The sequence below is a fragment of the Stegodyphus dumicola genome, chromosome 2, assembly GCF_044657685.1.
Source record: "Stegodyphus dumicola isolate Sdum_Otavi_A_Nest chromosome 2, ASM4465768v1".
In the NCBI taxonomy this organism is placed as follows: Eukaryota; Metazoa; Arthropoda; class Arachnida; order Araneae; family Eresidae; genus Stegodyphus; species Stegodyphus dumicola.
Window position 1 is genome coordinate 257,787,410 of NC_140769.1, and position 25,241 is coordinate 257,812,650.

General features: G+C 32.7%; 1 protein-coding gene across 1 annotated transcript; it reads left to right on the plus strand.

Annotated features, from left to right (window-relative positions):
- The first annotated feature begins 16,233 nt into the window (after positions 1 to 16,233).
- Positions 16,234 to 21,349, plus strand: LOC146998955 (uncharacterized). Its single transcript, XM_085812073.1, has 4 exons — positions 16,234 to 16,851; positions 18,515 to 18,709; positions 19,532 to 19,628; positions 20,935 to 21,349. The coding sequence occupies exons 1-4, from the start codon at positions 16,792 to 16,794 to the stop codon at positions 21,297 to 21,299; spliced, it is 717 nt and encodes a 238-aa protein (XP_085668199.1). The 5' UTR covers positions 16,234 to 16,791; the 3' UTR covers positions 21,300 to 21,349.
- Positions 21,350 to 25,241: the final 3,892 nt, after the last annotated feature.

The window sequence follows — 25,241 nt, forward strand, 5'->3', positions numbered from 1 at the left end:
TGCTTATTTTTACCCTATGTATCAATGATTTCTTATTATATACAGATAATATTAAGTTTTGGTCATTATTCATACTGTCAATAAATCAATATGAAGAATACATTTGTGATTTAAATTGAAAACGATTAGTTCAGTGTTTACAGATTCATGTGATGTAATGAAAGTTTATAATAAAATTAAGAATATTCTGTGGTTTATTTTCTTAAATGAAACTTTGTTTTTCCTCTGGAAAAAAATCCAAATAGCTTTATGTAAGAATCATTAAAGAGATCTTCATCAATAACAATGTGTTAATTAATGGAAACTATATACTTGTGTCTATATCAATAATATTTTCCTTTGAAATCTCTGTTCAAGCCTTAGTAATCTCAAGGTGTGAGATTTATAATGTTGTAATATTCTGAAAAGTCACTTGACTTTAATATGTATGCAAGTTTCATGAAAAATTAAAAGCTGTATAATTTGCATCCATACATAAAAGCAAGAACTATGTATACATAAATTCTACAGTTTTACTGTGTGGAGCAAATCAACAAAAGCATTATCAAAGCATCACTATCAACAGTTTCATCACAAAACAACTACATTGCAGAGCATGTTTCCAAAGTATATCAATTTTTAAAGTACTGATTCTACTGAAAATGTGTTGTTTACAAGATAAATAAATAGCTCTTGCATGCTTCGCCACTTTATAAAATTTTTAAAGATTTTATTTTTATTTCTGTTATTGGTTGTCATATATCTGCATACTTTTGCAGCCCAATGATTTATTTACTGTATGAAATTTATTAATCAATTCTCTTGGAATAATTTAAGTTTTCACTATTCATAAATTGTTATTGTAATCACTAGCGATTCAAAAATGCTCAATAACAAAATACAGTAGCATTTTCAAAATCACTAAGATTTACACTTATATGAATTTAAGAATTTTAAAGCACTTATTATATTTTTGTGGCATTTTTAATCATTTATTTAGAGAAATACCAGCACACTCTGATTTGTCAGCAGATACTGAATTATGATTTTCCTTTGTAATAATCAAGTGCGATTGTTATTCCTATTATGTTCTCTATCTGTATATGATGTTACTATCTATATTTAACTGAATCTGTAACTGCATATTTCATGCTGAAACTTTTAGTTCTTTTGCACATATTGTTGTGATACGTCCTAATAAACACATTATATGTCGATGTTTTGTAAAATGATGTTGCTAACTGTACTGTACGTGTACCATCAACTGGAGAACTTTACACTAACAATTTAGTAGTGAAATACTGCGACAGACTATGCAGATCAAAAACTGATTAATAAATTACTTGTGTAACTAGCAAGGATGAAGTAGTGACAAGATTAAGAGCATTTTAAATTTATATACTGTTTTTAATTCATCATATTTTAATTTATAAACTATTTAGAGATTATTTTATATACAATAAATTTTCCAATGGCATCTATAGCAGCTTTCTTGTATGAAGTTGTTGCAATATTTTCAGTACTGCATGGACTTTTTCTTTTCTTTCTCGTAGAAAAGAAATTCTTTTGTTTCTCTGCTTTTTTATTTGTAGGTTCATAGTTCACCATTTTCAATTTCGGCTTTTCGTTCTTTAATTTTGTAATCACTTTATTCAGTGTGTTTTCAATATCTCCAAAAGTTATATTATTTACTGTTGTTGATGTTACAAGTTTTGATATGATACTCAGTTGATCTATAATATGGTGCTTGGTTCCTGATTTTTTAAATTTTTGTGCTGATAGTTCAAGAAAGGGTTTTACATCATTTGATTCTTTAGTTTTAGCTGGCTGTTCTCTATTAGGTAATCTTGTCTTTAAAATTATTGCATGTATATGTTTACAGACACTTCCTTTAATCGTGGCATCTGTGCATGTGCATACAAATGCATGGTTACAAATTTTGCACCATTTACAAACAATGTTACAATTAATGCATTGTGTATGTATTTGAGTAACAGTATATTCAAGGGATACTACATTTAAAAATTTCATACTTCCTTTCGCTTTGAGGGGATAATTGAATTTGCTGCTTGCAGCCATGCCTTTTTAACGTGCCAGGTGCATAGAATCCTAAATTTGGCATCACACATTACTGATGTCCATGCAGTATAATATACTGGTGCATCATCACTCGTAAAGCGGTTTACAGACAGCAGTCCAACTTTGTCCCTAATACACTGAAAAAATTTTTGCATTGAACCTAAATTTACTCTATTGCTTAGGCAAAAAGCAGCAGGAAATCCTGAATTAAACTCGTCTATGACTAAAACTGTCGATAATTGAAAATCGTAAGCATTAGTCCCATGTGTGCTATCGATGCATATGCTATCGGATCCAAACTTTAAAAGCATATGCTTTTGAACATTTGTCATTAAGATGATGCAGAAGTCACTAATTTCCAAGTGCTGATCTGCTGCTTCTCCTTGGAATTTTACAAAAAGAACTGGATTATCATCTAAACATTTCATTTTTTCTATCCAGATCCTTAAACTGACAGCATCAGTTGGATGATATTGTTCATCATTACCAATACAGTAAGAATTAGAAATGTTATGTATGTCTTTTTTTGTCAATAAATGCTCCCTGCAAATGTCTTCTTTAATACTATTCCTTGTGGAATCTAATATTTTCTGTGGTGGAATGCCTTCATTTAACTTACCTGAAAATATTGCATTTATATAATAATGTTGTATAATAATGTCTGTTTTATATTGAATTTCACAATCAAGTTCATAAAGAAACTTACCTGCAATCACTTCTCGCAAATCTTTTGTTAATGGCAAATGTTCTAGATCTACTGTGTGTTTGGAAATATAAAATCTTAATAATGCCATTACTGGTAACTTCAATAGTAGATGGACAGTGCCCCTCTATTTTGCAGGTACCTTGTGATTTTATAGCTCTTACACCTTTACTTTTAGAATTATAAAATCCAGATCGATTACAAAGGAAGTAACTCTTTTTCCCACCTTCTTTAAGAGTTATTGTACTTCTCAAAAAGTAAGAAATTTTTTCCCTTCGTTCTTCCTCACTTTTCCATTGTAAGAAATCTAAATTTGAAGGGTAAACATTAGCCTACATACAATATAAAAGCTCATTATAATTGTGAACTAGTGAATCTTTAAAACAAAATTACTAATTTAAAACTAACCAAAATCTTATTTTGGCACTGATTGTAAATAGATACTGGTCACTTTAGCAGAATTTTTTTTCTCTTCAAGAAGAGGGACCTGTGTCTAATTGCTCTCAAAACCGATAGTTTTATTTAAAATCTACACTGAAATAAAGTTGCCTAATTTTAAGTCAGGGGCGTAGCAAGAGGAGGGCATCTGTCCCCGGGCGCAGAATCCAAGGGACGCCAAATTGATGTTACGACATTTTAGAATTAAATGTTTTCCATCCTTGGTAAGCAGTAGAGGGTGCGAAACCTTCAGTTGTCCCTGAGCGATGAAAACCCTAGCTACGACTCTGTTTTAAGTTGTACATTGGCATATTTTTCTTCCTATTTGACAGTTACTAGTACTCGTGTTCCAGCTAAACAAGACTTAAAACATATTCCCCAAAGTTGTATAATAATGCAAGAAATTTATTCTTAAGAGACAAATTGTCATCAGACATTTTCCATAACATGAGTGTCATCTGGCCTATGTCTAAAGTAAAAAAACATTGTAGCCTGTTTCTTGATAACTGATACAATGTGTATAGGTTATTAAAATTTTAAGACATCGAATAAATTTCTTTAAGTAGTTTTAAAATAACATATAATAAATTTTAAGCCTCATTTACATATAATAAAATAAGTGTCTATCATTATGATACTAAACTTACGATTGAAGGTTGCCACTTTAATAAAGATTTTAACAATTTTTTTATTAGGTCCACATTATTTTTGATATCTTCATCATACATATGCATTAAGAGATCCGTTTGTGTAATAACAGGATAGTCTTTTTTTAATGAAGCACTGAATTACATGTATAAATAATTATGTAGCAGTACATCTCTATATATGTTTTTATTATTTAGAAAATGTTTACTTCATATTTCAAATAGTTGAGGAAGAGAAATATTACTTTGAAATATTTTTACTGAAGAATAATGGGGGTTTATCAGGCTAACAGAAAAAAGCAAGATGCTAAGGAAATTATTCTGTTATCAATTATACTCACAAAAATAGATGTATTTTATTCCCCAGCTTGATGAATGAATTTGCAAAAATAGTAATTTGTACTCAGTTTGGGGCTATTCAAATTAAAAACGTTTATCGCAGAAAATGCAAATTTCTAATATCTTACCTTCATATGTATTAAATGTCATTTCAACGGAGTTAAGAGTGTATCCGTGTTGATCTCTTGCGTGATTTCTTAACTCTTCAAACGTTCTACATGAAAAATTGCAGGCATTAATAGGACATTTCAAATTTCCTTCAGCCACAACAGGTACTTTATGTACTTCCGGAATGTGTTCATATAAAACCTTTTTCTGTTTGTACTTTTTGCAGCAGTACATACATTCAAATACTGCTATCTTTTCATATTCCATTGTTATAACAAAAAGTTATGTACTACAATAGAAAATAAAACTTATTTTGTGATCAGAAATATTAAAAAATGAATAAAAACTGGTAGCATATGATATTAAAATATTTAATGTTTGACACAAAAAATGGTAGCATATGATATTAAAATATCTAATGTTTGACTGAAACTAACACGGCTTGCTATTCTGAAACATTTTTCATTTTCCTTTCTTCAACAAAGGAAATTTCCGCTAAATTTATCTGTTCTCAAAAGGCAATATATGAATAATAAATAGATTACAAAAAGTTTGTCTCAAAAATAAATACTTTACAATAATTTGTAATCACGTGTTTAATTACAAGCAAACAATACCTAAATTACCAATTAAAATATTTTATCAAAAAATTCTTTTAGCTCGCCAAAAAATATCACTGCAGAGCTCAGAAAACAAGCAACCGAAAATGGCAGGTAATCCTGTGGGGTAAATCTAAAACACCCGCTTTTGACGTCACATGTGACATGTACCGTTGACCAATCAAATTTTCCTGCCGAGTTGAAATATAGTCGCTCCCAGAAACAAAGCCGTCCAGCCAAAACCGACTCTATTTTAGTAGAGTCGGTGTTAGTCCAGCTCTCTCGTGACGTCACGATGAGGAGTGCATGGACCTTATAAGAAATAGACTAATCCAAACAGGTTTTCTCCCTCGTCTGAGGCGTTGCCGACTGTTACCTTGATCAGATCCGGAGGAGTAGGGACGACTTGCAGAAATTTAACATTGGTTGCCTATTGCAGCGTGTTTAATTGTCAAGAAAAAGCTCGTTGTAGCGCCTCATTTCACAAATTAGAATTTCTACATAGTTTTATTTTTGAAATTGAGATTGATTTTTAAAAATTTAGCATAATTAGCATTCCAAATAATTATAAAGCTATTGCATGCTTTCAGGACTGGATATTTTTTTAGCCATGCTGTAAGGAAATTTGTAACTACTTCTTTTAGAAAATAATATTTTAAATCTGAACTAATAGAAAATTTCAAACAAGCAATTTTTATGCTTTTTATTGGTGTAAATAAGTAAAAATTACTAAAATATTTAAAAACGAATTTTTGAAAGTTTTGTTTAAAATTCTAAATTGGGCTGCTTTTTTTAAAATTATAGATGAGTATTATAGCACAATTTCTATAAAGGAATTTTATTTCAATTATATTTCATAATACACCATAGTGATAAACACTTTTGAATCCTTAAAAATGTTTATACATTTAATTCTAATATTAAAATTGTATTAATCGTAATAATTAATATTGCTTGTATTTTCTAGTGATTATTTTTTAATTTATTTTTAGTTTTGCATAAGATTTTTTTATTGACTGTTAATTTACTTTATTAGCCTAAATCGGCGGTAGCCTAGAAAGGCTCTGTTTCGTAGCGGCTTTTTGCGCTGTTTTACTATAAAAGCCCGTGTCTGCTTGCAAATTGTAGTTACCAAATATTATCGCCCTGTATTATTAAATAATGAAGAATCTGCATGAATAAATGTATGTTTTTCGCACTGTGACAAAAACGACAGTATCTAGAGGCATAATATTTTGAATAATGTAATCCTCCACCCGAACATGGGCATCTGGACGGCCGAATTTCGAATTTGTTTCAATCTATTTCATATTTTGTAAAACTTTAACGAATTTTAAATTAACAAACTCAACGAGTTCAGAGCGAGCACTGTACGGAAAATAACAGTTTTATCTCCAGTCGGAAATTCTAAAGCTATGCTGTTTTCAAATGTATGTGGTTTACGGGCGAAGAACATGATATTCAATAAATATAGGTAACACACAATACTTTAAAAAAAGGTTCCTTTTGTCCGTAATATAAAATCTGAGTGCTTCTAGATTTTATTTTATCATTTTTTCTCCCTTCATTACGCTCAGGAAATTTTATGCTCCGAAATTTACGAGTTATTAAAATAACTAATCCACTTTAATGTTAATAGTTTAATGATCATATAATCAAATAAATATGATAATTTCGTAATGTTATTATAGTTTGGAAAATCACTGCCTGAAAATGTTCATTAAATTTTTTAAAAAAATTATCAGATCTCGTTTAATTTTACCTTATTTATTTCAAAGCATCACGTACTATCAATCTTATTTAATTTTACTTTATTTTTACGCAAAATTAAGTTCATAAATTTTGTGCGTAGAGTTTTTACCGTTTTACCAAATTAACGGTGTTTGTACAAGAATTACGCGTGAAAAAATGCGCGAAATGCAGTAAAAAGGGCTTTCATGAGATACTATATTAAATCTTATTTTAAAAAAACTGTGGCTTTCATAATCTCATCACTAAACAACGTATCACATTTAATAATTAAAAAAGAGTTATGTGATACAAACGCCATATGTTTCAGTGTTAAAGTAAACCAGATCGTCCCTACTCTTTCATGCCGACATGTCGGTGACGCGCTCCCCGCCCACTGGGTTAGTCTTTCTCTTATAAGGTCCATGGAGGAGTGCGAAGAAATCTCTCTCCTGCATTCGAAGCGAGTGAACCTACAGCGCGCTAATTTATCAGATAAGCTAATTTTATGTTACTCTGATGTAAAATAAATAGGAGATTATTAAATAAATGATACTATCTTAACATTTATTATATATCATGCTTTAAGACTTCAGATATCTGAGCTTAATCTTCTTAATACTTGATAAAAATTTTCACCTGGATGATCAAAAATTATTATTTATATTATTCTCTTTTTTTTTTTTTTTTTTTTTTTTTTTTTTTTTTGCAACACTTCATATAAACTTTCCAACACTTCATAACGCGAAAATGTTAAGCTTTCGAACTGCAAACGAAACATTGCATATTATTTTTCATTCATATGTAAACATGAGAAATATGAATAAAAAAGAGCGTTTTACAAGAACCAACCTTTTTCTTACAGACTTTTTTAAATAATATTTAATTTTCTTCAGTAAGGCAATAAAATGAAAGAACTAGCATTTTAAATTATTACATTAATTTTATTACATTTAAGTAAATTTTAGTGTAGAAGATCTTTTATAATAAACTAAATATTAAAAAGAAATATTTCATCATTTATTTATCGATATAAATGTATTAAAACTTATTTTAAATGAAAATTTTTAATGTCAACATTGTTTTAAACTGTCAAATGGTGCTATTGTTATTATTAAAATAATTATTAAACTTGCAGTGATCCGGATTCTTACAGAATAAAAACCAAAGACCTATTTTTAATCTGTCACAGAAAATCATTTTACTTTAATTTTGCCGACTGTCTTTATTAAACACTTTTTTAATTGCGATATGAATTCTTACTATTCTGTATTACTCTTTAGCGAAACTTGATATGTTCACGTTAGAATTTATGATCATAATAGTTAATTTCGTAGCTCTCTAGATCGAAATTTATGCCCGCAACTATGTGTGAGTTTTGATCTTTTGGATCACTTATGCGTATCGTTAAGGAATTGTAAAGGGGAAAAAATAATAATTCTCTGAAAATTTAATAGACAACATTTTGAAAGGAACACACTGCAGAATTATGTTTTAAATTTTAAAATATGCAAGGCAGTTAGCCGAGGTTCCCACATCTCGTTTCCGAAGCGAGCGCTATATTAGATCAGGAAAGTGCAATGATACTATAGGATACCGGACGTCCCTTGCAAAAGCTATTCATTCTTCCAGTATATTTAATCTTTTTTAATTATTTAGTCTATTGTATCCATTTAAAATATCATATATTCTATAGCTTTTCCAAAGTGTAGCATTTTGCTAATGTATGAAGTTTAATTTAAAAAACGTAACAGCAAAATTTTAGGGTAAAAAAATTCTAAGCTTTATAAGCAACGGGTGCAACAATATTGTTTTCAAGTTTTGTTTATATATTTTTAAAAATATAATTTTAATTACAATTTTCACAATAATTTTGAAAAATGACCAAAAAAAGTATAAAAAAAGGGTAATGTGGAAAACACAAATTTGAATTTTTAAATGAAAAACATCGTTACTTTAAAATCTTTAAACGTATAATGACAAGAACATTAAAAATAAAACTGAAATAAATTAGATATTACATATCATTTAATACTATATGGTTAATATATAATCATAATGCACAGCGTTTCAGCAATATATGAAACAAAATTTACTATACATTAAATAGACCTGTAGTATTATGGACTTAATTAATTTATTGTTTACTTTTATATTTTACACTAGTTTTTCAGTAGAAATCATTTTAGCTCTGAAAACAAACTCATTAACCCTCAGCCTTTCGAGTGATTTTCTGCGAATCCCTTTAAAACTGTCGCTAGTTTTGGACAGAACTTCCCGTAAAATGTCGCGAAAATAACCTAAACCTCTGAAAATTGTCAAGCAGTTCTTTTGTTATTTCCCATCCCTCCCAGAATTTTACTTCAATGATTCCGCTGAGATTGATTACACTGGATATTGTTCGGTAGATGTGAGCTCTCAAGAGAATTGCAAAAGGCTAGACTCTCCGCGTCTTAAGGGTCAGGGTACAGCTGCGAAACTTAAAAGTGTCCTTCCCTTAAACAATCTTATCTCTACATATCTTCTCTACATATAATAAAAGAAAGAGTCTGTCTGTGTGTGTGCCTTTCGTTCGCGCTGCGCGTAAGCTAATAGAACCACGGCTACGAAATTTGCTACATAGTTACATCTACACAAGAGCCAGTGCACTTCGAAGCGATTTTTTCGAAATTCGAATTCGAATTTTTTTAATTTCATGTTTTGTGACGAAATCGTGTCATTTTGAAACATAATGGGCTATAGGAAAGCGAGATTTTACCCTATACACTCCATTTTTACATCGTCATAAAACGTAGGCACTTAGCTATTTTACGAACTTAAAATAAATTTCGTGTTTCAATAAATCGATTAAATACGAATTTATTTAACAAAGGAAGCTTAACACTTTTCCAATGGGATTTTTTCTAAAAAAGTTTATTTTTAAAAATGTACAGTTTAATTTTCTTTGATTTTTGAGACACGTTAAACTTTCATCCTTGCGAATGCTTTTACAAAAAGAATTTTGGAAAAATGATAATATTTTGTATTTTTAAAAGATTTTTTAAATGAAGCTTCTGAGTACACTTCTCACATCTCACATCTTTAAAAATGTGATTTTGGCAACAATTTTCCTGTCTTACTGTTGTTGATAGATTTTTGATGAAATCGCATCATTTTGAATAGTTTCATTCTTTTAGAAATATGGGTTTGGCAACAATTTTTCATCGTATTTCTTATGTCACTGTTTTTAAGATAATTTAAGATAATTTGATAATAAATAATAAAAATAATAATGGCGAATTATTTATTCATTTTGGAACAATATTCGTGGCTTATACTGGTTTGATGAAATTCTGTTCAAATTCATTTCAAATATTCCAAATCTTTTTATGTACATTGATTTCAATGCGATTTTTATTAGAAAAAATTCAATGAGTTTGATTTTCTTACATAATTGTAATAACATTGTTCAACGCAAAATAACTGCAAGCAGAAAGGCAAAGGTGTGTTAAAATTTCTGTATTTTGCTATATAAATTATTAAAATAACCAACCTACAGCCTAACAACTGAATGTCCGAAATATAACCCGCAACTTTTCTAAAAGTAACAAATTTCAGTTAAAAAAAACCGCAGTAAATAAATAAAACGAAATACTATGAAGAAAAGAAGCAAGAAAATTTACTTTTTTATGTTTGCTTACTTTATTTTTTGTCCAAAGGAGAATTTGCCCTGAAGGACTTTTAATTTCGCTTTGGAATTTTTCATTGAAAACTATAAACGGCGTATCACTTTTCAAATTGTTGCCACTAAATATTATCGCTCTGTTGCATAATCGAGAAAATATTGTTAAGAATTTTATTATTACTATTTTTTATTATTATTGTCTATTTTTCAAAAGTGTGTTTTTGTTTTATTATTGTGTGAAGTTGTAACTATATGTCTTTTCTTGTGTGGCAACAACGCTTCTGTAATTCTTCAATTTGAACTTTTGGATGTGTGCCAAGTTTGATGGCGTAATGCTCTGGTGAGAGCGTCGATTGATTGTGTAAATGAAACATGTTGTTTCAGAACGTTATTTCTTTAAAATATGTAAAATAAATGTTTTGTTTTCTGAACTCGGATTATGCAAACGTTATTTAGTTTCAACATAAAAGTTTGGCGTCCGTTTGAAAGGACGTTTGTGTGATTTCGAGTAGTTTTGATTTAGGCGTTTTGTTAAAATGGAGTTGTTAAAGGCAAAACGTAAAAGTGAACGTACTTCGTTTACGTTAACTACGAAGATTGTGGAAGAAGAATTGCCTACTTGTACGGATCCTGAGAGATTGCAAGTGTTGTTGGGGCAACTAATTGACAAATTTGAACGCTTGGACAGTACTCAAAGCAGTGTTTTAGAACAAACCAAGGAAGCTGATTTCGAGAATGAATTTAATACGGCTGAAGGATACAGAGATTCCTTTATAGCTTTAAAGGTGAAACTTCAGAATAAAATTGGACAATTGAATTCGATGAATGTTACTACAGATATTGCTTCAGTTTCGATTTCGGATCCTAAAGAAAATAAAAACAGGAAGTTCAAACTTCCTAAGCTTGAGCTGAAAAAATTTTCTGGAGATGCAAGAGAATTTTTAGGCTTTTGGAGCCAATTCTCCAAAATTCATGAAGATGCGGATATTGTGCCGGAAGATAAATTTTTGTACTTAGTGCAAAGTGCAGTACCTGGCTCAAAGGCAGCTCAACTTTTGAACAGTTTTCCTGTTACCGCCGCGAATTATCCTAAAGCTATCGAGCAGCTGAAAGAAAGATTTGGTAGAGAAGACCTTCTGGTGCAGATCTATGTAAGAGATTTGCTTGGGCTTGTTACAAAGAATGCTACAACAGGCAGAACGGCGTCGGACTTAGGAGTACTTTATGATAGTATAGAAAGTAAATTACGAGCGCTGGAAAGCTTAGGACGCACCAAGGAAAAGTTTGCTGATTTCTTGGGACCTTTAGTGGAGTCGTGCCTACCTGAGAATATTCTACGTGCCTGGGAGCGGAGTCGAACTTCTGAACAGGGACAGGAAAAGAGTTCTGAAAGAACGCTTGAAAAACTAATGTGTTTTTTAAGGCATGAAGTAGAATCGGAAGAAATGATTAGATTAGCACAATCAGGATTTACTCATTCTGTTAAGCGTCTTAATAAAAATGTTATTTCAGGTAATTCAGATTTAGCAACAGCTGCCGCGCTGGTAAGTACAAATGAAACCAGTAAAGGTAAGCAAAATGTTTGTATATTTTGTGGTAAGCCTCATATGAGTGCTAAGTGTTTTAAAGCTGAAAATATGAGCTTAAATGAAAAGAGGCAACTTGTACAAAAGAAAGGTGTTTGTTTTTCATGTTTAAGAATTGGCCATTTAAAAAACCAATGTAAAGCCAATATTAAATGCCCCATTTGCAGTTGTGATCATATAAAATTTATGTGTCCTCAGAATGTTAGTTCTGTAAAACAAAATGACTCTAAGTTGGATGTTTCCCTTTCTAATAACAGTAAGAGCGAGAAAGTTTATTTGCAAACTTTATGTGTTCTAATTAAAGTTAAAGATCGAGAGAGAAAAATTAGAATTCTCTTGGATTCGGGATCCCAACGATCATACGTTGGGGAGAAAATTATGAAGCGAATGAAGGCTGATCCTATTCGACAGGAGAAAGTAATTCATGGTTTGTTTGGGGGGAGGGAAACTGCGCCTGTAACCCATTCTGTTTTTGCTATTGACATAAGCAGTTTAGATAACACTTTTAGGTGTTGTTTTGAAGCTTTTTCTGAAAAAAAGATATGTGGATTTGTTCCAACAATCAAAAATGCTGAGATTATAGAGGAATTGAAAAGCAGGAAAATTGAGGTCAGTGACACATTTTGCGAGGAAAGTGAAATTGATTTATTGATAGGTGCAGATGTCATTGGTAAACTGTTAACTGACGAATACCTAGAATTACCCTCTGGTTTAACTGCAGTCAAAACAAAACTGGGTTGGACGGTTATGGGTAAAGAAAATGATACTGTCAGGGATAATGCCCTAATAAGTCTTTCTTTACATGTAAATAATGCTTTTATGAAATCTTTATGGGAGCTTGAAGTTTTGGGTATTTCCGACCCGACGGAAAATAGTAAAACGAAAAATCTTCATTGCGACTACGAGATTGATTTTCAGAATAAATTATCTATTCGGCCCGATGGTAGATATGAATTAGAATTACCCTGGAAATGCGAATCGACCAATTTATCAGATAATAAAAGCATTGCTTTGACACGACATCAAAAAATGATAAAGAGGGCAAAAGAAAATAATTCTTTGAAGGAATATCAAGAAGTGTTTAGAGAGTGGGAAAATTTAAATATTATAGAAAAGGTTCCGGAAAAGGAATTAAACAATAAATGCCACTTTTTACCACACAGACCGGTTATTAAGATGAATAGTGAAAGCACTAAGGTAAGACCCGTTTTTGATGCTTCATCTTGTGAAAAGGGAAAACCATCTTTGAATCAGTGTTTATTGAAAGGACCTAATTTAATAGAATTAGTCCCTGATATTTTAGACAGAATGAGATTTTTTCCTATTGGTCTGAGTGCAGACATAGAGAAAGCATTCTTGCAGTTAGGAATTTCTCCGAAGGATAGAGATTACTTGCGATTTTTCTATCCAAGTGATGAGGGAGAAATAGTGTATAGGCACTGCAGAGTAGTTTTTGGGGTTTCCTGCAGCCCTTATCTACTAGGTGCGTCTATTAAATATCTCTTGAATAATTGTCCATCTGACTTTTTAGATGTGGCTGACAAATTAAAAAATTCGTTCTATGTGGATAATTGTATTACGGGTGTTTACAATATTGAGGAACAAGAGGATTTAATTCAAAAGGCCAAAAGTCTTATGTCGAGAGGCAGATTTAATTTAAGGGGATGGGAGAGCAATGTTGCTTCCAAATATACTACAAAACATTCTGGGGACACACCTCTTTTAGGAATATTGTGGAATTTAGACAATGATACTTTAAGGTGTAATATAAATGTAAATATGATAACTTGTGATACTAAGGCAACTAAGAGACTGATTCTGTCTATTGTACAATCAATTTTTGATCCAATTGGAATACTTGCACCAATAACTTTGCTTCCAAAACTTTTGTTACAAGAAACATGGAAGTTGAAATTTTCTTGGGACGAGGTATTGCCTCATGATTTTGTAAGTAAATTTTTTGTGTGGTTATCTGATATACTTTTGTTGAAAAATGTGGCAATACCCCGATTCATTGGAACCTTTGCAACAGTTGAATTGCATGTATTTGTCGATGCCTGCAAATATGCTTATGCAGGATGTATTTTCGCGAGAAGTGTTGATTCATGCAATGTAAAAATTACTCTCTTAAGAGCAAAATCTAGAGTAGCTCCTATTAAGAATTTGACGATTCCTAGATTGGAATTAATGTCCTGTTGCATTGGATCCCGATTATTATATTCTGTTTGTAAAGCTCTTAATGATTTTGATATAAATGTAACTTTATGGTGTGATTCCACAGTCGCATTATGGTGGATCAGAAATCCTGGTAATTGGTCAAACTTTGTAAGCAATCGTGTTAAAGAAATTACTAAGTTGACAAAACCTGAATCATGGAGGCATGTGCCTGGTAATATGAACCCAGCAGATGTGTTATCTCGAGGTTGCTCTGCTAAACAAATGATTAACTCGGAGTGGTTTAAGGGACCTTTCTGGCTAAGAGAAAGCCCTGAATTTTGGCCTACCAATATTGTTTGTCAGCCGAGCGAAGCTGACTTGGAAAAGAGGAAGGTAAAACTTATTAATGTTAACTTTTCAGAGGATACCACTCCTTGGTATGCAGAAAGAGTTTCTGATTATGAAAAAATGATTCGTGTAACCGGTTGGGTGTTACGTTTTATTTCTAACTGTAGGAAGAAGTCAAATTTGTGTAAAGAATCTAAACTAACTGTTGCTGAAATCATAAATTCCGAAAAAGTTTTGATTCGGTTGGTTCAAAGCTCAAATTTCCCTGACATCGGAGCTCTTAATCCACTTGATGTATTCATTGATAATGAAAAAATTATAAGAGTTAAAACTAGAATATTGGAACGCAAAGACAATTCTGAATTTTTAACACCAATTTTGTTACCGAGTAAATGTATCTTTACTACATTGTTAATTGAGTCAGTTCATAAGAAACATTGTCATGCTGGAACTCAAATGCTTCAATCTATTTTAAGAGAAAGATTCTGGATACTAAAACAACGTAAAACTGTGCGTAATGTGTTAAAAGGGTGTGTAATATGTCAACGATATAAAGCGAAACCGATGTCTTGCGAAGTGACTCCTCTTCCTGAAGATCGCGTAGGAGATTATAGGGCTTTTGAAATTTTGGGAGTAGATTTAGCTGGCCCATTGTTTTTGAAAAACGGTAAGAAGGTTTGGATGGCACTCTTCACATGCGCTGTGTACAGAGCAATCCATCTAGAACTGGTGACTTCGTTATCAACAGAATCTTTTCTTTTGGCTTTAAGACGATTCATAGCCAGACGTGGCAGACCACGAACCATTTATTCTGACAATGGGACTAACTTCCGAGGAACGTATAACGAAATGTCTAAACTTAACTGGGACATAATAGAGAATGAGGCAAAAATAAAGAGAATAGTATGGAAATTCAATCCACCAACAGCCTCCTGGTGGGGAGGTTGGTGGGAACGGCTAGTTCGCATGGCTAAAGAACTTTTAAGACGTTCTTTGGGAAAATCGGTTTTATCTTATGAAGAACTGGAAACCTTAATTTGCGATTGTGAGTCGGTAATTAATTCTCGACCTTTAACATATATTTCGGAGAACTCTGAAGATGCTATCCCTTTAACTCCGTCAATGTTTTTAATTGAAAATTGTACTTCGAATGTAGCAGATATAGATAAAATTGACTCTCAGCATTTTTTGAGAAGAATTAAATACCGCACAAAACTTCTTAAAGATTTAAGGAACCGTTTCCGAAAAGAATATTTGGGGCAATTAATAATGAAACAACCACAAAATAAAGTAACCCGGTTGCCTAAAATTGGGGAGATAGTCTTAATAGGCGATGATTTCAAAAAACGCTTGTATTGGCCTTTGGGTAAAATTATAGAGAAAATTCCTGGTCGGGATGGCAAAGTTCGAACAGTTAAACTAAAAACTCAGAATGGGATTTTCATAAGGCCCGTTCAGCGTATTTATCCACTAGAGATACAACTAGATGAAAATTATTTAGTTGAAGAGCCTAACGTTAACGACGATAAGAAAAACGATCAGACTGACGTACAGCATATAAAACAGAAATTTACGTCGTCAGGACGGCTTGTTAAGAAGCCTAATGTACTAGACCTTTTTAATAGGATAACATATGTTTTTGAGTCGTTTGCCACTGACTCAAAAAGGGGGGAGGATGTTGCATAATCGAGAAAATATTGTTAAGAATTTTATTATTACTATTTTTTATTATTATTGTCTATTTTTCAAAAGAGTGTTTTTGTTTTATTATTGTGTGAAGTTGTAACTATATGTCTTTTCTTGTGTGGCAACAACGCTTCTGTAATTCTTCAATTTGAACTTTTGGATGTGTGCCAAGTTTGATGGCGTAATGCTCTGGTGAGAGCGTCGATTGATTGTGTAAATGAAACATGTTGTTTCAGAACGTTATTTCTTTAAAATATGTAAAATAAATGTTTTGTTTTCTGAACTCGGATTATGCAAACGTTATTTAGTTTCAACAGCTCTGTATTATACTTAAAGAAATTAAGGGGTCTAGTCTGGACATCTGGAGATCGATATCGGAAAACCAGTCGGGATTCTCTTTCCGCTCGACAGTAAACGGTAGAGCGAGTCTGACCCCTTCTAATTCCGTTGGCGGAAAATGAAGTGGAAATTCCGTCCGGAAGTGACGTTTATTGCATAGCAACCAGTCTCTCTCACTTCTACATCGCTCGAGGCGCAGGCAAAGGAGGTAGTTTGTTGTGAAAAAAGGCTGTTTCGCACGTGCTTCACAGAAAATGGCAGCAGCGAAAAAAACAACTACCAACCAATTCGAATTAATGGTGTCATTTTTCGAAAAATATCCGCAGCTGTTAAGGGGAAAAATTGACAGCACATTGAATAAAGAGAATAGGAAAAAAAATGGGAAGACTTAATGGATATTTTAAATGCAGAAGGAACTGGCCCTTCCAAAACTGCAGATATGTGGAGGAAAGTAAGTATAATTTTATATATGATCTTTTGCAAAATGGAAATATTTGAAAAGTTTACATCTTTGTAAACTATTTGTTAACAGGAACTTTATGTTAAAAATATTTGTTTTTTGTCTTAAAAGGTTATTCAACAATGTCATAAATCAAATAATTGAAGTATAGCATCATGTACCCGTGGTTAATATTCCTATTGAATTAGAATTTTTAGCAACTGATGATTATATCAATGATTTTATTTATTCATAAATTGTACCAATAACGTAACTACAGGTAAACTATGTATTTTAGATGTTATTAACTATTTTTTTTTCTGAATGTTGTGTCAGAATGTTAAAAAACATAATATATTTACATCTTTGCATAGATTTCCAGGTCTTTTCAGAGCCAAACTTTTATCTGTATTTACTTCTCCAGAAGAAAATCTTATTGAATTCTCTTACTGACAATAATTCTCATTCTGACAATAATTCTCATTCTGACAATAAATTGAAGACAAAATTCAACAATAAGGAACGAAGTCACTTTCTGATATTATTAAAAAAAGGAACAATCTGAACATGACTCCATATTTGTGCTAGCCAAATTCTCAGTTGTTTTCTATGATTCTAAGATTTTCAAAATGTGTTCTATGGAAAGGGGTTTATTCTCTCCACTAATTACAGTTCATTTAGTCAATGATATAATTGTTCAAAATATTTAGAACATTTGTATAAATTGTTTCTTAATATAAAATATTTCATTTATCTTTAAAATTTAATCAACCCAATTGTATTAGCTGCCTGTATGCTGGAATTGACAGGTCAAGCAGAAAGCTGAATCTGAGTACTATTGATTTACCATGAATTCCATAAACTGCTAATGCTTGGGAATATTACTACAAATCATGTGCACATTACACAACATAAATTTACTTTTATTATTCTATTAGAGTGTATCTTTCTGTATAGCATGCTTATGAATATGATCTTGTTTTATATGATTCCTTTTTTAAGCATGCATAGGAGTACTTACACACGAATGATTAACAGGTTAGAAAATATTATTAGTATACTATATGAAAAAAGGGCTAATCTTTGGAATATGGTAACAGGTAGTTTGGCGACATTTTGGTAAGCGATAAAGGGTACTAGCTAGGACTTTAGCAGTGTACATGGATAAAGTCAAGAGTGTGCGCACTGCCATTTTTGTGAAATTCTGGGATTTTTTTAAAAGTGAAAATAGGTCGGCATGGATGATACCGCGTTTGTGCAGTTCTTAAAAACGCGGCAAGCAGTGGGCGATTCTGCACTTTGTCCCAATTTCGCACCTAATCTTTGTCATGATTAAGCACTTTTGTTCCATAAAAGTTCTAGCATAAGCGTAATTCGGCTAGCAGATTGTTGGGGGAAAAAAAAAAAAAAAATGCCCTTTACTTCGCGAAAATGGCGTCTAAACAAAAACTAGCAGGTTGCTAAAGCAGGGTTGGTCGCCAAAAAATCGCCAAGTTACCATAATCCAAAGATTAACAGAAAAAAGTGTTGCATATTTAAATTACACTAATGTCACACCATGTATAAAATTCTATGAAGTGTGACAAAATACAACATGAGCTTGCTTATCAGTAATTATTTTTGACTCGGATAAAATACAAATCATAAATTTCATCAATATATCTGCTTTATGTAGACATGGAGAGATTACAAATTTTCAATCAAGAAGAAAGCAGCTAAAATAGCTCAACATAAGAGAGAAACTGGAGGAGGCCCGGAAATTAAAGACATTTTAACACCATTAGAGGAGCGAGTTCTTGCACTTTATGGCAGCATTATGTCACGTGGAAACGATGAAGTTCCTGAATCTGCTGTTGAATTTGAATGCTTTGTAAGTACATTAATTGTTAAATTTAAATCCTGTTAGAAAATAAATGCTAGAAGCTTTAATGACTGGCTATATACACTGTGAAGTAAAAATGTACATATATTTCAGAATTATAATCCAATATATGACCTTCTGATTGTCCACATTCACATTTAATTATGATTCCTTGTATTAAATTTAAATAATATTAATCTTTTGGAATTTTAGGTACTCTTCTTTATCGGAGTCCGATTCAGATATGCATGCATGTTTATTTTCATGCATGCATACATTTCTACGTAAGTATGTGTACACATATATGCATATACATACATACATTTCTGAATCCGTCCCTATAACAGAAGAGTACCCAATTTTATTCCACAAGATATGTTTGTAAATTTTGCATATAAAAGTGAAATTCATTTCCAATTTTGTTAGTATCTCCTGGAAAAGAGAACATGTTTCTGCACCTAGTTTTCAAATTTGAAAATGCAGTATGTTTTAATAATTAGTATGTTTTTAGTTTTAAATAATGCATATTCATTATCTCGTAACATTCTAAAACCATACCTTATAACTTTTTCTTTTGGAATACTTACATAAGGGCATACTAGTGTTATATACAATTTTTATAGCATTCAGTGAGTTTTACTTTGCTGTTTCAATGATAAAAAGTTATTTTAAATGCTATAATTCTTTCAACTTCATTGCCTTAAATGAAAGCATTTTATTTGTATAAAAGTCTTAATAATACTTATTTTCAAAGCTCTTTTTTTATTTGTATAATATTTCTTAATAATCAATATTGTCAGTCATCAATCTTCACAACTACTTTTATTTCAGGAAAATGTTTCTCCTGAAAATATATCAGAAGGAAACATTCCACTGTGTGATGTCGACTTCAACTCATCATATGAGGTTATAGCCAGTGCTTCAAATGGTGGGTCAACTTTTATAAAAATAATTTTAAGAATTAATGTTCTAACTAAAATGTTCATGGTTTCCTTTTTATAAAATGCAAACTGTTTTATTTTCAAATCATTATTTAAAACTTAACTATTAATCCTCTAAAGCAGCCCTTATCTATTGTCTATCAATCTTACTTTCAGAACAAAAATGTTAAAATATACATCATATAGCAACAAAATGTTGAAGTGTATAATAAAAAATCCACAATTATGATTACACTGTTTAAAAATGTCATGCAATCTAAAATATCAATTAGTTCAATATTTGAACATTACACTGGTATGCAAAATTTAACGATAAGATGGTTTTGCAAATGTAACATTACACAGAAGTGTTCCACGTTGAGCCAGATCATGCGATGTGTACGTTGTGCAAATGATTCAAAATTGGTGAAATGTGGAGTGTACTAATTTTTTATTTTACAATCATAATCACATGCAAGCCATCTTTCCAAGTGATGTCTTACTCATGTAACCAAAAAAAAAAACTGAAAGCTTTCAGATTTTACATTACATCCAAAGGGGTGTTTTTTTTTTTTTTTTTTTAACATTTTGTGTGCTACCTTTATTTATTAACTATCACGTTCTTTCCACTTAAACCATAAAATTCAGTTCAACAGCAATATTGCAAAATAATTTTTAAATGAGCATATCTTTAGAATTTCCGATACACAGTCTCGCGCGCTGGAGATATATTTTTTTTTCTTCCCCCCGTACAGTGTTGCTATTTCTCGCTTTGAAATCATTGAGTGCTTTAATCAAAAAATTTCTTACTGTTACAAAATAAGAAATCGTTAATAAAACAAATTCCAAATTAGGGCTTCTAGATGTCCATATACAGTGGAAGATTACATTATTGAAAATTTGATGTTTTTAGGTACCGTAGTTTTTTCTCAATGCGAGAATTTATCATAATTTGGATTAAAAAAACTGAGCGAGCCTTGCAGGTTTGCTATAATGACAATACGCGCCATGCAATGAAGAAAAGACATGAAGTAATTTTAAAGCTAAACTGTTCTAATGACTGAACAATTCCCAAGATGGAGAAATATAGGACAAGTGAGCAAAACCATCCAAACAAAAATTCAAAAGGATGAAAATGCTCTCCAGAGGCTTGTGAAAGGATGCTGTGTGCTTGTCCTTAATTTTTGCACATCAACCTATTAAATATTGGAGATTATATTAAGGATTATTGTTTACTATAATTAAAATATAAAATATTTTTCAGATAATTTTTTATTTATTCTGACATGTCTGAATTTCAATTACTGTTTTCAGATTCTAAAAGGAAACGAAAGCCTACGGCAGCACAGATAGCTGACAGGCTTCTTCAGAGTCACAACAGCACTGCACAACATCAGTTGCATATAGCTGAGTGCAAAGAAAAGGAAATCAAACTACTAGAATTGCGGCTAGAGCTGCATAAACAGAAGCTGGAGTTTTATGCAATAAAAGCAGCTCCAGCAGAAAGAAGAGCTGTTGCAATGGAGAGACTAGCTTTGGCAGCTGAGAGGCAAGCAATGGCTGCAGAAAAGCAGTGTGCGTGGACAGAAAATATTTTCCATTTAAAAAATAAAAAAGTTAAGACTGATAATCAAAAAATAAATTTTCAAATGAGAAAAGAAAATCTAAAATATCTGTAATGTGTATTTTTGTAATAAAATTGATTTAATAATAACTAAAAAAAGATAAATATTTTGGATATGTATTATTTGTGCTTCTATAACTTCAAAATCTAAATCAAATACATATTATTCAATTAAAATATTTATTATCATTAGTTTTAAAAACGAGTTAAAATTAAATTATCTCTGATTTTAAGAGCAGCAGCTCTTAATGATGGTTCAAAAACTGTTGGTGGAATTGGTTCTTCTCTGCAATCATTTTCAATATCAGGTAATTTGTAATGCCTGCAAATATTATGCAACACTGCACAGGCATTTACAATTTTCCCAGCAGTTGTTGGTTCATAATTTAATTCTCTTGCATGCAGTAGACAGCGAAATCTTGATTTCAAAACCCCAATACATCTTTCAATGCAGTTTCTGGCTGTTGCATGCTTCTTGTTATATCTTTCATTAGCAGATCCTACAGTTGGGGAAGGCACAGGAGTCAACAACCATGGTTCCAAAGGATAGCCTGCATCACCTGAAGTATTAAAATATATTTTTCACACTTGTGAAAAGTAATTTATTTTTAAATACTTTGCAATTAAAGTCTTAAGTACTAAATACTTAATATATATTAACCAGAGAGATATATACCACATGAAAAACAATGAAACTTTACATAAATTACTGACACAAAACTAAAAAATTACTTTCCTAAAAGCCAAGAGCCAGTTTCATGATGCCTGGAAAGTGCATGCCGAACTCCTGAAGATCGCCACACAAATGAATCATGTGAACTACCAGGAAATTTCGCATTGACGTTGATGATCATCAAATCAGAATCGCAAATCTGAAATAAAACGAGGTCACATGAAATCTTCATATTGCTTTAATATTATTTTTGACCACTAGACATAAGATGTCAGAAATATACCAATCAAATTATCGTCAATCTAAACTAGAGATGTGTGTGTCGTGTACCCAATGGCTACCAAAACAATCACACCAGGTGAAGGGCATCTATATTATGGTTTGGTTTGGTTTATTAGATTACGGCAAAGCACTCGAGGGCTATCTACCTTAAAGGAGGGATGCCTTCGTGGAGGACGTTTTAAGGGAAACTGGCTCATATACACCCATGCAGCCAGCCCGTTCGCGGGATTTGAGCCTCGGACCGAACTACCAGTGTTTAGCGACGTTACCGCTCGGCCGCTGGTGGGCTTGGGCATCTGTGGTGACACTGAATGCAAGCAAGTGACGTGCAGTCTCCTTGAAGCCTCCAGACATGCAGATCAGAATACTGTATGCAGAACCGGGACACGCAGATGACACTGTGCCACTCCTGTGTCCAGCTTTATTGTCCAATGCACCAAAGTAGTCATCTCTCTATATGCTGCATTATCAAGGGAAGTTGAAGAAATGATTGCCGTGCTGTTAGTCCACGCTGCTGCAAAGTCGACGCTCTGTATGAACGGATACTGGGCGTGCTGCAAACATGCACATTTCCTGACTAATGATTTGTGATATAGTTATATGGTTTTTCAGGGCTGACCTCATAATATATCTGTCCTCTCGGGCGTTGACATGCTGCATGCTATTCAGTATGACACTCAGCAACCCATTGATTCCCTATTCACATGACTATGGTTGGATGTCGACCAGTGCGACGGGCGATTTCACTGAATGATAATACACACTCTTGATAGAAAATGGAGTATTTTGCGGTTTCGCAGCTGAGTATGGTGGTTCGGTAAAAACTATCGAAACTAGTCCTGCTAAAATTCTGAAAATATAACGCTGATTTTAGTGTTTTGCAGCTGAGGATGGTGGTTTGGTAAAAACCATCGAAACTAGTCCTGTGAAAATTCTGAAAATACAACACTGATTTTTGTTGTTTGTCTTCTGAATTAATGTTCTACTGTATTTATTTATGAGGGTTGGAACTTTAATAGTGGCACCACAGCTGAAAAAACGCTATGCAACAAAACCAAAGAATATCGCGTATACCACACGTGAACTACATACCTTACCTCTCAGCAAAAAGACTCGTCCTGTCTACGTCACGCGCTTACGGAGTGACGCGAAGAACGGATCCTTTTATTAGCTCGCAGTCTAAAGTAAGTGTTGTCAGGATGTTTTCAGAACAAGAACAACGATATTGGATAAAAATTGAATGTGCCAGAGGTCGTACAGCACGACAGGGTCATCAAGGGCTTCAAGAGGCTTGCAGGGAATCTGCATTGCCTTACAGAACCGTAGCATGATGGGTGAAAGCATTCAATGAAGGACGCCAAAACATGGCAGACGTGCTGCGGCCAGGTCATCCGAGTGTCAGCGATGCAGACGTGCAAGCTGTTGCCGCACTAATGGACAGTGATCGCCGCCAAACGATTTGTCAGCTGGCCGGACAAACGAGATTAGCACATACGACTCTGCTGCACATTCTGATGGAACGCCATGAGAAAACATAATTTCCATGAGAAAAATTGCTTCACGATGGGTTCCACATCAATTGACGGAAATGCAGAAATGGCTACGATACGATCCTGCCCGAATCCACCTGGAGCGCTATGAGCGCGAAGGAGATGCTTTTTTACGCCGTATCATTACGCTGGATGAGACTTGGGCCCGATCGTACCAGCCAGAACTGAAACGCCAATCAAACGAATGGCGTCATCACGGGTCACCACGACGTTCGAAATTTCGTCAGAACCCCAGCAATGTGAAAGTTATGGTGATTCTCGTTTATGACTGTGATGGTGTCATCCTAACGCATACCGTTTCCCCACAGCAGACCGTCACTGCGCAGTATTACTGCTCATTTTTGGAGCACAATCTCCGACCAGCTTTGAGAAAAAAACGGTGACACTTTCTGCAGAACACTCTTCTCATTTTGCATGACAATGCTCGGCCGCATGCAGCTCAAGCTGTGACTGATTTGTTCAAGCAATGGGGCTGGGAAATGGTTTACCATCCACCATACTTCCCAGATCTAAGCCCTTGTGACTATGACTTAATTCCTAAGATGAAGGAACCACTTCGTGGCACTCGCTTCCAAACTGTTCCTGAGACTCTTGCGGCAGTAGACCGGTCCATTCAAACTATCAACAAAACAGGCGCTGCTACAGGTATTCTGCGACTTCCACATCGTTGGAAACGGGTTGTACACAATGCTGGCGACTATATTGAAGGACTGTAAAACATGGTGACATGAATCACTTTTGTATTCCTTGTAAATAAATAGTTACCACTATTAAAGTTCCAACCCTCGTATTTTCAGTTAAATTTTTTTATGTAATCTTCAAGTGTTTGTTTCATATGTATGTTTTTTCATTTATGTTTATGTATATTATACATTATTATTGGAATTCAAATGGGTCACTCAGTGATCTACAGGTTGTCAAGATTAGAACAATTAATATCGTAAAGTTTGCATTAAAGTAAACAGTAAGTCAAAGTTATTAGTACTGAAATTGCAACCACAGAAAGCCCATGCATACACTGATACAGCCAAATCATTCCATTTCAACGAAACAATTGCAGTATTTATGGCTTTGACCACTCGTTTTAATTTTTGAGAGTGATAAGCATTTTGCCTGAATTTAATAGGTGAAATACTACATTATTATTTTATGCAAACAATGTAATATTTTGCATCATCACATACACTACTTGAGTAACAGAAAACACGCCCTGCATTTTCAGGGAGTAGAAAAAAAATCTCATTATTGAGATTTTTCAAATATTCAGACAGATGTTAGTTTTACTTACTTTCATCATCAGCACTGCCAGGACAGCCCAGAATTTTCTTTTCAAAGATCGCCTAGGCTCTTTCTTCCCTCAGAGTTCACGTCTCTGAAGAATAGGTTAAGACTTTTTTTTTTTTTTTTTTTTTGCATAATAAAATACTGCTGTATTTAAGGTACAATTTTCACTTTTCTGCAGTATGAAGGTAACTTGTTATGATGTGTAATT

Coding starts and splice junctions, on each gene's coding strand:
- LOC146998955 (XM_085812073.1), top strand. CDS start 16,792: ATGGATATTTTAAATGCAGAAGGAACTGGCCCTTCCAAAACTGCAGAT. Junction 16,852..18,514: donor CTGCAGATATGTGGAGGAAA/GTAAGTATAATT, acceptor TGCTTTATGTAG/ACATGGAGAGATTACAAATT. Junction 18,710..19,531: donor CTGTTGAATTTGAATGCTTT/GTAAGTACATTA, acceptor CTTTTATTTCAG/GAAAATGTTTCTCCTGAAAA.